General features: G+C 37.6%; 1 protein-coding gene and 2 long non-coding RNA genes across 3 annotated transcripts in view; all 3 read right to left on the bottom strand.

The window, feature by feature from the left end:
* LOC132829220 (mucin-16-like) overlaps window positions 1–9,179 on the bottom strand; it is a 50,828-nt gene extending 41,649 nt beyond the window's left edge. Inside the window, exons 1-13 of the mRNA XM_060846587.1 lie at window positions 9,172–9,179; window positions 8,298–8,467; window positions 8,113–8,139; window positions 7,345–7,505; window positions 7,130–7,197; window positions 6,191–6,360; window positions 6,007–6,033; window positions 5,224–5,384; window positions 5,010–5,077; window positions 4,097–4,266; window positions 3,931–3,957; window positions 654–808; window positions 472–539 (exon numbers count right to left, since the gene is read on the bottom strand). Of these exons, the coding sequence (XP_060702570.1) occupies window positions 472–539; window positions 654–808; window positions 3,931–3,957; window positions 4,097–4,266; window positions 5,010–5,077; window positions 5,224–5,384; window positions 6,007–6,033; window positions 6,191–6,360; window positions 7,130–7,197; window positions 7,345–7,505; window positions 8,113–8,139; window positions 8,298–8,467; window positions 9,172–9,179 (1,280 nt within the window). The remainder of the gene's footprint in view (window positions 1–471; window positions 540–653; window positions 809–3,930; window positions 3,958–4,096; window positions 4,267–5,009; window positions 5,078–5,223; window positions 5,385–6,006; window positions 6,034–6,190; window positions 6,361–7,129; window positions 7,198–7,344; window positions 7,506–8,112; window positions 8,140–8,297; window positions 8,468–9,171) is intronic.
* Window positions 9,180–9,248: 69 nt separating this feature from the next.
* Window positions 9,249–10,257, bottom strand: LOC132828866 (uncharacterized). Its single transcript, XR_009646171.1, has 3 exons — window positions 10,230–10,257; window positions 9,462–9,622; window positions 9,249–9,314 (listed from the first exon to the last, which is right to left on the bottom strand). It is a non-coding gene; the product is annotated as an uncharacterized LOC132828866 (long non-coding RNA).
* A 5,353-nt stretch (window positions 10,258–15,610) lies between these two features.
* On the bottom strand, window positions 15,611–16,619 carry LOC132828920 (uncharacterized). Its single transcript, XR_009646179.1, has 3 exons — window positions 16,592–16,619; window positions 15,824–15,984; window positions 15,611–15,676 (listed from the first exon to the last, which is right to left on the bottom strand). It is a non-coding gene; the product is annotated as an uncharacterized LOC132828920 (long non-coding RNA).
* Window positions 16,620–17,017: the final 398 nt, after the last annotated feature.

Below are 17,017 nucleotides of genomic sequence, written 5' to 3'. Positions count from 1 at the left end.
AAAAATGAACATAGTACACAAAATTCAAAGTTTAAGTTATTGCAGGTTTATTGCAAACAAATGGCTTAGGCATGGGCATGAGACAAATCGAGAATCAAAAGATAAGTTGAGAAAACAGGTAAACTTTTAGTTTAAGGGGAAACTTTAATGGACAAGTGACCTAGGAAAGAACATTTTCTTGAATTTTTGTTTACGAAAACTTCCCCATCAGTCTGTGCAATAATTTAAATCAAACACCCTTAACAAGTCGATTGAAACTAATGTTGCTGACAGCAGTAGGAGTTTTAACAGTCAAATAGAACAAACAAACAACATTTTAATAATATTAATGATTTAAGCATAAAAACAACTTGTCTGAACAGCAATTGGAAATTTTAAGTAGTTTAGCAATTTTCAATATTACCTATTTTTTCATACATTTAAATGATCTTGAGAGGAATTGCATTGAGGTTTAATACTGAAATTTCTCACCTCAAAGATATAACTCTGCAGCTTGAGAATGTTGTGTTGATGTTGCTGTTATTAAATAATGAATCCAGCTAAGGGAAAAGATCAAGCATGGGTTTTAGACAGAAACATATTGAAAGTTGATAGATAAATGAAGTATTAAAGATCACTTGATTTTGGTTTCATAATTATAATCAACCTCTAACCTGGAAAGCAATTATATTTGCTGCAGATTTATACAGTGCAGTCGTGGAGTCTTGGAGAGTTGTTGTCGGGGCCAAGTTTGTTATAATGAAGGTCACATTAAAATCAAGGGTCTTCGTTTCTGGGTTTGGAGTGGTACTCATGATTGGCGATATTGCTATTAAGAAGAATTAGCGAAGTATTAAATCAAAAAGAGCATACTTCACTGATTGCATAATTTGTGTTAGAAATATTGAACACAACACTGATTAAGAATACCAAAATAATATCTTGCCAATTTGAGAATTCTTTGAGCAGGGCTGAAAGCTCACAGTCAACAGATGTTTCCTTTTCAGGTATTTTCTGATAAACCTATGCAGGGATGTTCTGGAGCTGGTGGGACTTTAACCTGGACCTTCTGACTCAGAAGCAGGGACAACTTTCCTTTCTATTAAATGTGCAATTACACTGAAATTGTCTTAGTAACTGAGCATGCAGTAGATTTATTGTTACGAGTGAGGTCTGACAATATTCAGAAAGTTAGTTACTGATGCAGTTAATATTAAAAGTCATGCCATTGGTACAAATCCAATGGTTCTGTTCCAGATGGTCACTTTCTTTTCATTCATTTGTGGCATGTGGGTGTCATTGGCTGGCCGGCATTTATTGCCTGTCCCTAGTTGTCCTGGAAAAGGTAGTGGTGAGCTGCCTTCTTGAACTGATGCAGTCTACCTGGTATAGGTTGACCACAATGCCATTAGGGAGGGAATTTCAGGATTTTGACCCAGTGACAGTGAAGGAACAGCGATATATTTCCAAGTCAGGTTGGTGAGTGGCTTGGAGAGGAACTTGAAGGTGGTGGTGTTCTTGTGTATCTAATGCCCTTGTCCTTCGAGATGGAAGTGGTCATGAGTTTTGAAGGTGCTGCCTGAGGATCTTGGGTGAATGTCTGCAGTCCATATTGCAAATGGTACACACTGCTGCTACTGAGCATAGGTGGCAGAGGGAGTCGATGCTTGTGGATGTCATACCAATTCAGTGGGCTGCTTTTTCTGGATCATCTCAAGTTTCTACAGTGTTGTTGGAACTGCACCCATCCAGGCAAGTGGGGTGTATTTCATCATACATCTAACTTGTGCCTTGTAGATGACAGACAGGATTTGGGAGTCAGGTGTTGAGTGAGCCGTCGCAGTATTCATTGCTTCTGACCTGCTCTTGTAGCCACTGTGTTTAAGTGGTGAGTTCAGTTGAGTTTTTGGTCAATGGTAACCCCTCGGATATTGATAATGGAGGTTTCAGTGAGGGGAACACCACTGAATGTCAAGGGACAGTGGTTACATTATCTCTTATTGGTGAAGGTCTTAGACTGGCATTTATGTGATGTGAATATTACTTGCCACTTGTCAGCCCACGTCTGGACATTGTCCAGACCTTGTTCAATCTGAACATGGACTGCTTCAGAATCTGAGGTGTCACGAATGGTGCTGAACATTGTGCAGTCATCAGCAAACATCCCCACTTCTGACCTTATGATGGAGGGAAGGTCATTGATCAGACAGCTAAAGATGTTTAGGGCGAGGACATTATCCTGAGGAACTCCTTCAGAGATGTCCAACAGCTGAGATGACTGACCCCCAACAATCATGATCATTATCCTATGTATCAAGTATGACTCCAACCAGCAGAAAGTTTGCCCCCAACAGCCACTGATTCCAATTTGGCGAAGGTTCTTTGATAACACACTCGGTCGAGTGCAGCCTTGATGTCAAGTGCTGTTACATTCGCCTCATCTCTGGAACTTAGTTCGTTTGTCCATGTTTGAACCAAAGCTGTGATAACGTCAGGAACTAAAAGACCTTGGTGGAATCCCAACTTGGGTCTCACTGAGCAGGTCATTGCTCAACAGATGCTGCATGATAGCACTATTGATGTTACATTCCATACTTGCCAAATGATAAAGGGTAGACTGGTGGGGTGATAATTGGCTGGGTTGGATTTGTCCTGCATTTTACATAGAGGACATACCTGGGCAATTTTGCACATTGCCTGGTAGATGCCAGTGTTACAACTGTACTGGCAGGTTCTGGAGCACAAGGCTTAGAGCTCTGTTGCCAGAATGCTGTCAGGGCCCATAGCCTTTGTAGTATCCAGTGCCAACAACTGTTTCTTGATATCACATGGCTTGAGTCAAATTGGCTGAAGAGGGTTGTCTGTACTGCTGGAATCACTGGAGGAGAGTGAGATGGATCATCCATATAGCACTTCATGCTGAGATCACTGTGAAAGCAACAGCCTTGTTTTTTGCACTGCTGTGCGGGGTTTTTCCATCATTGAGGACGGGGAGATGTGTGGCCTCCACCTCCTGTGAGTTGTTTAATTATCCACCACCGTTCAGAACTAATTGTGGCAAGACTGCAGAGCTTAGATCCGATCTGCTGAGCCATTTAGCATAGTGATAGTAGCACACTACATTATGGAGGATATTCTCAATGTTAGGGCACAACTTTGTCTCACAAGGACTGTGCAGTGATTGTTCTTACAGATACTGTCATGGACAAATGCACCTACAGCTGGCAGATTGGTAAAGATGAAGTCAAGTAAGTTTTCCCTCTTGTTGGTTCCCTCACCACCTGCTGCAGACTCAGTCTAGTAGCTGTGTCATTTAAGATCCACCAAGCTCAATCAGTAGTGTTGCTGTTGAGCAACTCTTGGTGCTGGTCATTTAAATTCCCCAACCAGAGTTCATTTTGTGGCTTAACCATCCTCAGTGCTTCCTCCAAATGTCGTTCAATACAGAGATATGTTGATTCACCAACTGAGGGAGGCGATACATGGTAATGAATAGGAGGTTTCCTAGACTATGTTTAACCTGAAGCCATGAGACTTCATAGGGTCTGCATTCAATATTGAGGACTCCCAGGGCAACTCCCTCCAGTCTGTATACCACTGTGCTATCACCTCTACAGATCAGGAAGTAAGAAAGGGGGAGGGCAGGCATATACCCTGGGGTCACATTAGTTTAACACAATGAACAGTATTGTGGTCTATTTCTTGGGAAAAGCCAGGTACAAGGACAGAAGTTCTGGTGAAACTTCCACAACATTCTTCATTTTGAAGATTTACCAGGACATTCAACATACAAGGAACGAAACCCCAAGTAGAAATGAAAAACATTGTAATTCAAAACCAGGCTGTTTGATAACATATCAAGTAGAATTGGGTTGGTTTTGGGTGTTATTTGTTAGCACCCAGTTTAATCAAAGGAAAGGGTCATAAACAAAGAACAGAAAGAATACTTACTGGATGAAAAGATTAATTCGTGATAATCTGCAAAATTAAATGCATAAATTTACAGCATCTCAGGCATTTGAAAAATCACGATTAGTGTAAAATTAAATTGAAACATTGGCTTTACAGGTAATAAATTCAATTTAGATAAGAAATGAAAAAAATGACTAAAATTTACCATTTACATAGAGGCTGTTATTGTCCAACATATATTGTCCTAATGTAGATATATTCTCAGTGTTGTCTCGGAATGTTCGGTACACGGTAACTCTGTTCACCTGCTGAGGATCAGAATCATTTCTGAATGTACAGATTGCGTACACACGAGTATTAGCATCATCTGCTGGGCTGTTCAAAGAAAACAGAATAAAAGTGTTTGTCGAAATGCCATCGATAATTCTGAACAGATTATTGAACATTGTGATTAGGAATCTAACACTCTCCCATTTCAATCAATGATGTGCGTTACACAGTATCCCTACACTGTGAAAACAGGATGTTCGACCCAACAAGTCTACACCGGCTCTCCGAAGAGTATCCTACCCAAACCCATTCCCCTTTACTCTACATTTATCCATGAATAATGCACCAAAACTACACGTCCCTGAACAATATGGGCAAATTAGCATCGCCAATTGACCTATGCAGCACATGTTTGGATTGTGGGAGGAGACCAAAGCACCTTGAGTAAACCCAAAAATATGGGGACAATGTGCAAACGCCACACGGACAATCGCCAGTGTCTGGAATTGAATTCAACATCCCTGGTGCTGTGAGTCAGCTGTGATAACCACTGAGCCACCATGCAACCATCAGTAATTGACACAAATACATCAGTAATTTATACAAATATTAAAAATTCACTTGATTTAAAAAAAACACACAATTTGGAAGACCATGCCTTGACCTCCAACACTGTGTTCCAAGGTAAACTGAACCTCAATGCAAATGAACATGACATGCATAGAAATCAGATCTACGGCACAATTTAAATGTTTTCACACAGTTCAAATTACCTTTCCAGGATGCAAAATCTTCATTATAAGTAATGTTGACATATGTTTTCATCATACAGAAACAAAATATCTCACCTGAAGGAAACAACTTTACAGTCTGAAAATCTTGCATTAATGTTGCTCTTGTTGTACAGGGCAGTGAGCTGCAAAAAGTGGATTGATATTTGAGGGTGAAGCTCTCATTTACACTTGAACTAATTGCATCATGTATTACTTCCATGATGTGTAACGATACAATTGTGTCTGGAAAGTGACATAATTTCACAGGCTTTTGTAACATATTGATTACCTGATAGGAAATATTATTTGACACAGAATTGTACAGCGAAGAACTGGAATTTTGTAGGTCCTCTGTAAGCTCCAAGTTAGTGATAACAAAGGTCACGTTGAATTCAATGGGCTTCCCTTCGACACTTGGAGGTTGTGTTGTGGTCACAGTTGGTAATGTCGCTATTCGCAAACAAAAGGTAAATATTAGACAAAGAATTAAGCAAGGTGTAGGAACATCATTTGTATGAGAGCTAATTCCAGATAATTATCTTTGTGCTCCTACAAACAGTCAATTCTTCTTGTAATACAGACATACATGCTTGCCCATTACAGATGCCAAGGTTGTTTTTTAAACAACAGACGAATAGGTGCAGATTATGCACCCATCTCTGCTTTGGAATTATATTTCATCGATATGGAGGAATTAAAATGGTTTTCATTCTGTGTGTCCATCAGTGATGTGGAAATATATATTAGGGAGGAAATTCTGGCTTCAGTACAGTCAGCTTGATGCAACGATATGCACCGTTATTGTCTTATTATCCCTCAAGTCAAAGAGAGAGATTATTAAGACCTCACAGAAAATTATGAGTTGAACCTTCATAGATCAGCAATTTCAGGATACTAAACAGTGATTAATAGGGAAGACTAGGATGCAGGTGATGCAAATGTAAACACTCTTTCAGGAATAACATGAAGCTCATTGATAATGTTTAAGAGATAATGGGAAGGAACATCTTCTATCGTGTCGTGTTCATCGAAATAAATACAAATAGAACAAAGGTTCATGAATACTACTTACTCGGTAAAGGAGTTGTTTCATGGTAACCTGTAAGATTAAAATCATGTGTTAGATTGTTATCTGTGAGGTGGAAAGCCATGAACAAAGAATTCAATACATTTGCAGTTTTAAAAATCATAACTAAATTCAATCAAAATTACACAGTGAAAAAGTATGAACATCATATCGCTTTAAATGGAAATACCATTTACGTAGAGGCTGTTATTGTCCAATGTATGTTGTCCTAATGTAGATATATTCTCGGTGTTGTCTCTGAATGTTCGGTACACGGTAACTCTGTTCACCTCCTGAGGATCAGAATCATTTCTGAATGTACAGATTGCGTACACACGAGTATTAGCATCATCTGCTGGGCTGTTCAAAGAAAACAGAATAAAAGTGTTTATCCAAATGCCATCGATAATTCTGAACAGATTACTGAACTTTGTGATTAGGAATCGAACATGCTCCCATTTCAATCACTGATGTGCGTTACACAGTATCCCTACACTGTGGAAACAGGATGTTCGACCCAACAATTCTACACCGGCTCGCCAAAGAGTATCCTACCCAAACCCACTCCCCTTTACTCTACGTTTACCACTGACTAATGCACCAAAACTACATGTCCCTGAACAATATGGACAAATTAGCATCGTTAATTGACCTTACAGCACATGTTTAGATTGTGGGAGGAGTCCAAAGCACCTTGAGTAAACTCAAAAATATGGGGACAATATCCTAACGCCACACAATCACCTGGAATTGAATTCAACATCCCTGGTGCTGTGAGTCAGCAGTGCTTATTACGGAGCCACCATGCCACCATCAGTAATTGACACAAATACATCAGTAATTCTTACAAATATTAAAAATTCACTTGATTTAAAAAAAACACAATTTGGAAGACCGGGCCTTGTCCTCTAGCACTGTGCTCCAAGGTAAACTGAACCTCAATGCAAATGAACATGACATGCATAGAAATCAGATCTACGGTACATGGGAGCATATCCCTCTGAATTTATACATCAATTCGCAAATTGAAATATTTTCACACAGTTCAAATTACCTTTCCATGATGCAAAATCTTAATTATAAGTAATGTTGACATATGTTTTCATCATACAGAAATGAAATATCTCACCTGAAGGAAACAACTTTACAGTCTGAAAATCTTGCATTAATGTTGCTCTTGTTGTACAGGGCAGTGAGCTGCAAAAAAGTGGATTGATATTTGAGGGTGAAGCTCTCATTTACAATTGAACTAATTGCATCATGTATTACTTCCATGATGTGTAACGATACAATTGTGTCTGGAAAGTGAAATAATTTCACAGGCTTTTGTAACATATTGATTACCTGATAGGAAATATTATTTGACACAGAATTGTACAGCGAAGAACTGGAATTTTGTAGGTCCTCTGTAAGCTCCAAGTTAGTGATAACAAAGGTCACGTTGAATTCAATGGTCTTCCCTTCGACACTTGGAGGTTGTGTTGTGGTCACAGTTGGTAATGTCGCTATTAGCAAACATAAGGTAAATATTAGACAGAGAATTAAACAAAATGTAAGAGAGCTAATTCCCGATAATTATCTTTGTTCTCCTGCAAACAGTCAAATTTTCTTGCAATACAAACATACATGGTTGCTCATTACAGATGCCAAAGTTGTTTTTTAAACAACAGATGAATAGGTGCAGATAATGCACCCATCTCTGCTTTTGAATTATATTTCATCGATATGGAGGAATTAAAATGGTTTTCATTCTGTGTGTCCATCAGTGATGTGGAAATATATATTAGGGAGGAAATTCTGGCTTCAGTACAGTCAGCTTGATGCAATGATATGCACCGTTATTGTCTTATTACCCCTCAAGTCAAAGAGAGAGATTATTAAGACCTCACAGAAAATTATGAGTTGAACCTTCATAGATCAGCAATTTCAGGATACTAAACAGTAATTAATAGGGAAGACTAGGATGCAGGTGATGCAAATGTTAACACTCTTTCAGAAGTAACATGAAGCTCATTGATAATATTTAAGAGATAATAGGAAGGAAATTCTTCTATCTTGCCGTGTTCATCGAAATAAATACAAATAGAACAAAGGTTCATGAATACTACTTACTCGGTAAAGGGGTTGTTTCATGGTAACCTGTAAGATTAAAATCATGTGTTTAGATTGTTATCTGTGAGGTGGAAAGTCACCAACACAGAATTCAATACATTTGCAGTTTTAAAAATCATAGCAAAATTCAATCAAAATTACACAGTAAAAAAGTATGAACATCATATCTCTTTAAATGGAAATACCATTTACGTAGAGGCTGTTATTGTCCAATGTATGTTGTCCTAATGTAGATATATTCTCGGTGTTGTCTCTGAATGTTCGGTACACGGTAACTCTGTTCACCTCCTGAGGATCAGAATCATTTCTGAATGCACAGATTGCGTACACACGTCTATCAGCATCATCTGCTGGGCTGTTCAAAGAAAACAGAATAAAAGTGTTTATCCAAATGCCATCGATAATTCTGAACAGATTACTGAACTTTGTGATTAGGAATCGAACATGCTCCCATTTCAATCACTGATGTGCGTTACACAGAATCCTTCCAGTGTGGAAACAGGATGTTCGATGCAACAAGTCTACACCGGCTCTCCAAAGAATATCCTACCCAAACCCATTCCCCTTTACTCTACATTTACCATTGACTAATGCACCAAAATTACACGTCCCTGAACAATATGGGCAAATTAGCATCGCCAATTGACCAATGAAGCACATGTTTGGATTATGGGAGGAATCCAAAGCACCTTGAGTAAACCCACAAACATGGGGACAATGTCCAAACGCCACACAGACAATTGCCTGTGTCAAGAATTGAATTCAACATCCCTGGTGCTGTGAGTTAGCACTGCTAACCACTGAGCCAACATGCCACCATCAGTAATTGACACAAATACATCGGTAATTCTTACAAATATTAAAAATTCACTTGATTAAAAAAAACACAATTTGGAAGACCGTTCCTTGACCTCTAACACTGTGCTCCAAGGTAAACTGAACCTCAATGCAAATGAACATGACATGCATAGAAATCAGATCTACGGTACATGGGAACATATCCCTCTGAATTTATACATCAATTCGCAAATTGGAATGTTTTCACACAGTTCAAATTACCTTTCCATGATGCAAAATCTTAATTATAAGTAATGTTGACTTATGTTTTCATCATACAGAAACGAAATATCTGACCTGAAGGAAACAACTTTACAGTCTGAAAATCTTGCATTAATGTTGCTCTTGTTGTACAGGGCAGTGAGCTGCAAAAAAGTGGATTGATATTTGAGGGTGAAGTTCGCATTTACACTTGAACTAATTGCATCATGTATTACTTCCATGATGTGTAACGATACAATTGTGGCTGGAAAGTGACATAATTTCACAGACTTTTGTAACATATTGATTACCTGATAGGAAATATTATTTGACACAGAATTGTACAGCGAAGAACTGGAATTTTGTAGGTCCTCTGTAAGCTCCAAGTTAGTGATAACAAAGGTCACGTTGAATTCAATGGGCTTCCCTTCGACACTTGGAGGTTGTGTTGTGGTCACAGTTGGTAATGTCGCTATTAGCAAACATAAGGTAAATATTAGACAGAGAATTAAACAAAATGTAAGAGAGCTAATTCCCGATAATTATCTTTGTTCTCCTGCAAACAGTCAAATCTTCTTGCAATACAGACATAGATGGTTGCTCATTACAGATGCCAAAGTTGTTTTTTAAACAACAGATGAATAGGTGCAGATAATGCACCCATCTCTGCTTTTGAATTATATTTCATCGATATGGAGGAATTAAAATGGTTTTCATTCTGTGTGTCCATCAGTGATGTGGAAATATATATTAGGGAGGAAATTCTGGCTTCAGTACAGTCAGCTTGATGCAACGATATGCACCGTTATTGTCTTATTATCCCTCAAGTCAAAGAGAGAGATTATTAAGACCTCACAGAAAATTATGAGTTGAACCTTCATAGATCAGCAATTTCAGGATACTAAACAGTAATTAATAGGGAAGACTAGGATGCAGGTGATGCAAATGTAAACACTCTTTCAGAAATAACATGAAGCTCATTGATAATATTTAAGAGATAATGGGAAGGAACATCTTCTATCTTGGCGTGTTCATCGAAATAAATACAAATAGAACAAAGGTTCATGATTACTACTTACTCGGTAAAGGAGTTGTTTCATGGTAACCTGTAAGATGAAAGTCATGTGTTTAGATTGTTATCTGTGAGGTGGAAAGCCATCAACATAGAAATCAATACATTTGCAGTTTTAAAAATCATAGCAAAATTCAATCAAAATTACACAGTAAAAAAGTATGAACATCATATCTCTTTAAATGGAAATACCATTTACGTAGAGGCTGTTATTGTCCAATGTATGTTGTCCTAATGTAGATATATTCTTGGTGTTGTCTCTGAATATTCGGTACACGGTAACTCTGTTCACCTCCTGAGGATCAGAATCATTTCTGAATGCACAGATTGCGTACACACGTGTATTAGCATCATCTGCTGGGCTGTTCAAAGAAAACAGAATAAAAGTGTTTATCCAAATGCCATCGATAATTCTGAACAGATTACTGAACTTCGTGATTAGGAATCGAACATGCTCCCATTTCAATCAATGATGTGCGTTACACAGAATCCTTCCAGTGTGGAAACAGGATGTTCGACCCAACAATTCTACACTGGCTCTCCAAAGAGTATCCTACCCAAACCCATTCCCCTTTACTCTACGTTTACCACTGACTAATGCACCAAAACTACATGTCCCTGAACAATATGGACAAATTAGCATCGTTAATTGACCTTGCAGCACATGTTTAGATTGTGGGAGGAGTCCAAAGCACCTTGAGTAAACCCAAAAATATGGGGACAATATCCTAACGCCACACAGACAATCACCTGGAATTGAATTCAACATCCCTGGTGCTGTGAGTCAGCAGTGCTAATTACTAAGCCACCATGCCACCATCAGTAATTGACACAAATACATCAGTAATTCTTACAAATATTAAAAATTCACTTGATTTAAAAAAAACACAATTTGGAAGACCGGGCCTTGTCCTCTAGCACTGTGCTCCAAGGTAAACTGAACCTCAATGCAAATGAACATGACATGCATAGAAATCAGATCTACGGCACATGGGAGCATATCCCTCTGAATTTATACATCAATTCGCAAATTGAAATATTTTCACACAGTTCAAATTACCTTTCCATGATGCAAAATCTTAATTATAAGTAATGTTGACATATGTTTTCATCATACAGAAATGAAATATCTCACCTGAAGGAAACAACTTTACAGTCTGAAAATCTTGCATTAATGTTGCTCTTGTTGTACAGGGCAGTGAGCTGCAAAAAAGTGGATTGATATTTGAGGGTGAAGCTCTCATTTACAATTGAACTAATTGCATCATGTATTACTTCCATGATGTGTAACGATACAATTGTGTCTGGAAAGTGACATAATTTCACAGGCTTTTGTAACATATTGATTACCTGATAGGAAATATTATTTGACACAGAATTGTACAGCGAAGAACTGGAATTTTGTAGGTCCTCTGTAAGCTCCAAGTTAGTGATAACAAAGGTCACGTTGAATTCAATGGTCTTCCCTTCGACACTTGGAGGTTGTGTTGTGGTCACAGTTGGTAATGTCGCTATTAGCAAACATAAGGTAAATATTAGACAGAGAATTAAACAAAATGTAAGAGAGCTAATTCCCGATAATTATCTTTGTTCTCCTGCAAACAGTCAAATTTTCTTGCAATACAAACATACATGGTTGCTCATTACAGATGCCAAAGTTGTTTTTTAAACAACAGATGAATAGGTGCAGATAATGCACCCATCTCTGCTTTTGAATTATATTTCATCGATATGGAGGAATTAAAATGGTTTTCATTCTGTGTGTCCATCAGTGATGTGGAAATATATATTAGGGAGGAAATTCTGGCTTCAGTACAGTCAGCTTGATGCAATGATATGCACCGTTATTGTCTTATTACCCCTCAAGTCAAAGAGAGAGATTATTAAGACCTCACAGAAAATTATGAGTTGAACCTTCATAGATCAGCAATTTCAGGATACTAAACAGTAATTAATAGGGAAGACTAGGATGCAGGTGATGCAAATGTAAACACTCTTTCAGAAATAACATGAAACTCATTGATAATATTTAAGAGATAATGGGAAGGAACATCTTCTATCTTGCCGTGTTCATCGAAATAAATACAAATAGAACAAAGGTTCATGAATACTACTTACTCGGTAAAGGAGTTGTTTCATGGTATCCTGTAAGATTAAAGTCATGTGTTTAGATTGTTATCTGTGAGGTGGAAAGCCATCAACATAGAAATCAATACATTTGTAGTTTTAAAAATCATAGTAAAATTCAATCAAAATTACACAGTAAAAAAGTATGAACATCATATCTCTTTAAATGGAAATACCATTTACGTAGAGGCTGTTATTGTCCAATGTATGTTGTCCTAATGTAGATATATTCTCGGTGTTGTCTCTGAATGTTCGGTACACGGTAACTCTGTTCACCTCCTGATGATCAGAATCATTTCTGAATGTACAGATTGCATACACACGTGTATTAGCATCATCTGCTGGGCTGTTCAAAGAAAACAGAATAAAAGTGTTTATCCAAATGCCATCGATAATTCTGAACAGATTACTGAACTTTGTGATTAGGAATCGAACATGCTCCCATTTCAATCAATGATGTGCGTGACACAGAATCCTTCCAGTGTGGAAACAGGATGTTCGATGCAACAAGTCTAAACCGGCTCTCCAAAGAGTATCCTACCCAAACCCACTCCCCTTTACTCTACATTTACCACTGACTAATGCACCAAAATTACACGTCCCTGAACAATATGGGCAAATTAGCATCGCCAATTGACCGATGCAGCACATGTTTGGATTATGGGAGGAATCCAAAGCACCTTGAGTAAACCCACAAACATGGGGACAATGTCCAAACCCCACACAGACAATCGCCTGTGTCAAGAATTGAATTCAACATCCCTGGTGCTGTGAGTCAGCACTGCTAACCTCTGAGCCAACATGCCACCATCAGTAATTGACACAAATACATCAGTAATTCTGACAAATATTAGAAATTCACTTGATTTAAAAAATAACTCAATTTGGAAGACTGTGCCTTGACCTCCAACACTGTGCTCCAAGGTAAACTGAACCTCAATGCAAATGAACATGATATGCATAGAAATCAGATCTACGGTACATGGGAGCATATCCCTCTGAATTTATACATCAATTCGCAAATTGAAATGTTTTCACACAGTTCAAGTTACCTTTCCATGATGCAAAATCTTCATTATAAGTAATGTTGACATATGTTTTCATCATACAGCAATGAAATATCTCACCTGAAGGAAACAACTTTACAGTCTGAAAATCTTAAATTAATGTTGCTCTTGTTGTACAGGGCAGTGAGCTGCAAAAAAATGGATTGATATTGGAGGGTGAAGCTCTCATTTACACTTGAACTAATTGCATCATGTATTACTTCCATGATGTGTAACGATACAATTGTGTCTGGAAAGTGACATAATTTCACAGGCTTTTGTAACATATTGATTACCTGATAGGAAATATTATTTGACACAGAATTGTACAGCGAAGAACTGGAATTTTGTAGGTCCTCTGTAAGCTCCAAGTTAGTGATAACAAAGGTCACGTTGAATTCAATGGGCTTCCCTTCGACACTTGGAGGTTGAGTTGTGGTCACAGTTGGTAATGTCGCTATTAGCAAACATAAGGTAAATATTAGACAGAGAATTAAACAAGGTGTAAGAACATCATTTGCGTGAGATCTAATTCCAGATAATAATCTTTGTTCTCCTACAAACAGTCAAATCTTCTTGTAGTACAGACATACATGCTTGCTCATTACAGATGCCAATGTTGTTTTTTAAACAACAGATGGATAGGTGCAGATAATGCACCCATCTCTGCTTTTGAATTATATTTCATCGATATGGAGGAATTAAAATGGTTTTCATTCTGTGTATCTATCAGTGATGTGGAAATGTGTACTTGGGAGGAAATTCTGGCTTCAGTACAGTCAGCTTGATGCAACGATATGCACTGTTATTGTCTTATTATTCCTCAAGTCAAAGAGAGAAATTATTAAGACCTCACAGAAAATTATGAGTTGAACCTTCATAGATCAGCAATTTCAGAATACTAAACAGTGATTAATAGGGAAGACTAGGATGCAGTTGATGCAAATGTTAACACTCTTTCAGAAGTAACATGAAGCTCATTGATAATATTTAAGAGATAATAGGAAGGAAATTCTTCTATCTTGCCGTGTTCATCGAAATAAATACAAATAGAACAAAGGTTCATGAATACTACTTACTCGGTAAAGGGGTTGTTTCATGGTAACCTGTAAGATTAAAATCATGTGTTTAGATTGTTATCTGTGAGGTGGAAAGTCACCAACACAGAATTCAATACATTTGCAGTTTTAAAAATCATAGCAAAATTCAATCCAAATTACACAGTAAAAAAGTATGAACATCATATCTCTTTAAATGGAAATACCATTTACGTAGAGGCTGTTATTGTCCAATGTATGTTGTCCTAATGTAGATATATTCTCGGTGTTGTCTCTGAATGTTCGGTACACGGTAACTCTGTTCACCTCCTGAGGATCAGAATCATTTCTGAATGCACAGATTGCGTACACACGTGTATCAGCATCATCTGCTGGGCTGTTCAAAGAAAACAGAATAAAAGTGTTTATCCAAATGCCATCGATAATTCTGAACAGATTACTGAACTTTGTGATTAGGAATCGAACATGCTCCCATTTCAATCACTGATGTGCGTTACACAGAATCCTTCCAGTGTGGAAACAGGATGTTCGATGCAACAAGTCTACACCGGCTCTCCAAAGAATATCCTACCCAAACCCATTCCCCTTTACTCTACATTTACCATTGACTAATGCACCAAAATTACACGTCCCTGAACAATATGGGCAAATTAGCATCGCCAATTGACCAATGAAGCACATGTTTGGATTATGGGAGGAATCCAAAGCACCTTGAGTAAACCCACAAACATGGGGACAATGTCCAAACGCCACACAGACAATTGCCTGTGTCAAGAATTGAATTCAACATCCCTGGTGCTGTGAGTTAGCACTGCTAACCACTGAGCCAACATGCCACCATCAGTAATTGACACAAATACATCGGTAATTCTTACAAATATTAAAAATTCACTTGATTAAAAAAAACACAATTTGGAAGACCGTTCCTTGACCTCTAACACTGTGCTCCAAGGTAAACTGAACCTCAATGCAAATGAACATGACATGCATAGAAATCAGATCTACGGTACATGGGAACATATCCCTCTGAATTTATACATCAATTCGCAAATTGGAATGTTTTCACACAGTTCAAATTACCTTTCCATGATGCAAAATCTTAATTATAAGTAATGTTGACTTATGTTTTCATCATACAGAAACGAAATATCTGACCTGAAGGAAACAACTTTACAGTCTGAAAATCTTGCATTAATGTTGCTCTTGTTGTACAGGGCAGTGAGCTGCAAAAAAGTGGATTGATATTTGAGGGTGAAGTTCGCATTTACACTTGAACTAATTGCATCATGTATTACTTCCATGATGTGTAACGATACAATTGTGGCTGGAAAGTGACATAATTTCACAGACTTTTGTAACATATTGATTACCTGATAGGAAATATTATTTGACACAGAATTGTACAGCGAAGAACTGGAATTTTGTAGGTCCTCTGTAAGCTCCAAGTTAGTGATAACAAAGGTCACGTTGAATTCAATGGGCTTCCCTTCGACACTTGGAGGTTGTGTTGTGGTCACAGTTGGTAATGTCGCTATTAGCAAACATAAGGTAAATATTAGACAGAGAATTAAACAAAATGTAAGAGAGCTAATTCCCGATAATTATCTTTGTTCTCCTGCAAACAGTCAAATCTTCTTGCAATACAGACATAGATGGTTGCTCATTACAGATGCCAAAGTTGTTTTTTAAACAACAGATGAATAGGTGCAGATAATGCACCCATCTCTGCTTTTGAATTATATTTCATCGATATGGAGGAATTAAAATGGTTTTCATTCTGTGTGTCCATCAGTGATGTGGAAATATATATTAGGGAGGAAATTCTGGCTTCAGTACAGTCAGCTTGATGCAACGATATGCACCGTTATTGTCTTATTATCCCTCAAGTCAAAGAGAGAGATTATTAAGACCTCACAGAAAATTATGAGTTGAACCTTCATAGATCAGCAATTTCAGGATACTAAACAGTAATTAATAGGGAAGACTAGGATGCAGGTGATGCAAATGTAAACACTCTTTCAGAAATAACATGAAGCTCATTGATAATATTTAAGAGATAATGGGAAGGAACATCTTCTATCTTGGCGTGTTCATCGAAATAAATACAAATAGAACAAAGGTTCATGATTACTACTTACTCGGTAAAGGAGTTGTTTCATGGTAACCTGTAAGATGAAAGTCATGTGTTTAGATTGTTATCTGTGAGGTGGAAAGCCATCAACATAGAAATCAATACATTTGCAGTTTTAAAAATCATAGCAAAATTCAATCAAAATTACACAGTAAAAAAGTATGAACATCATATCTCTTTAAATGGAAATACCATTTACGTAGAGGCTGTTATTGTCCAATGTATGTTGTCCTAATGTAGATATATTCTTGGTGTTGTCTCTGAATATTCGGTACACGGTAACTCTGTTCACCTCCTGAGGATCAGAATCATTTCTGAATGTACAGATTGCGTACACACGTGTATTAGCATCATCTGCTGGGCTGTTCAAAGAAAACAGAATAAAAGTGTTTATCCAAATGCCATCGATAATTCTGAACAGATTACTGAACTT

Source organism: Hemiscyllium ocellatum, chromosome 28, assembly GCF_020745735.1.
Source record: "Hemiscyllium ocellatum isolate sHemOce1 chromosome 28, sHemOce1.pat.X.cur, whole genome shotgun sequence".
Classification (NCBI taxonomy): domain Eukaryota; kingdom Metazoa; phylum Chordata; class Chondrichthyes; order Orectolobiformes; family Hemiscylliidae; genus Hemiscyllium; species Hemiscyllium ocellatum.
The sequence above is the reverse complement of the archived record's forward strand: the minus strand, read 5'-3'. Positions and strand labels throughout refer to the sequence as shown.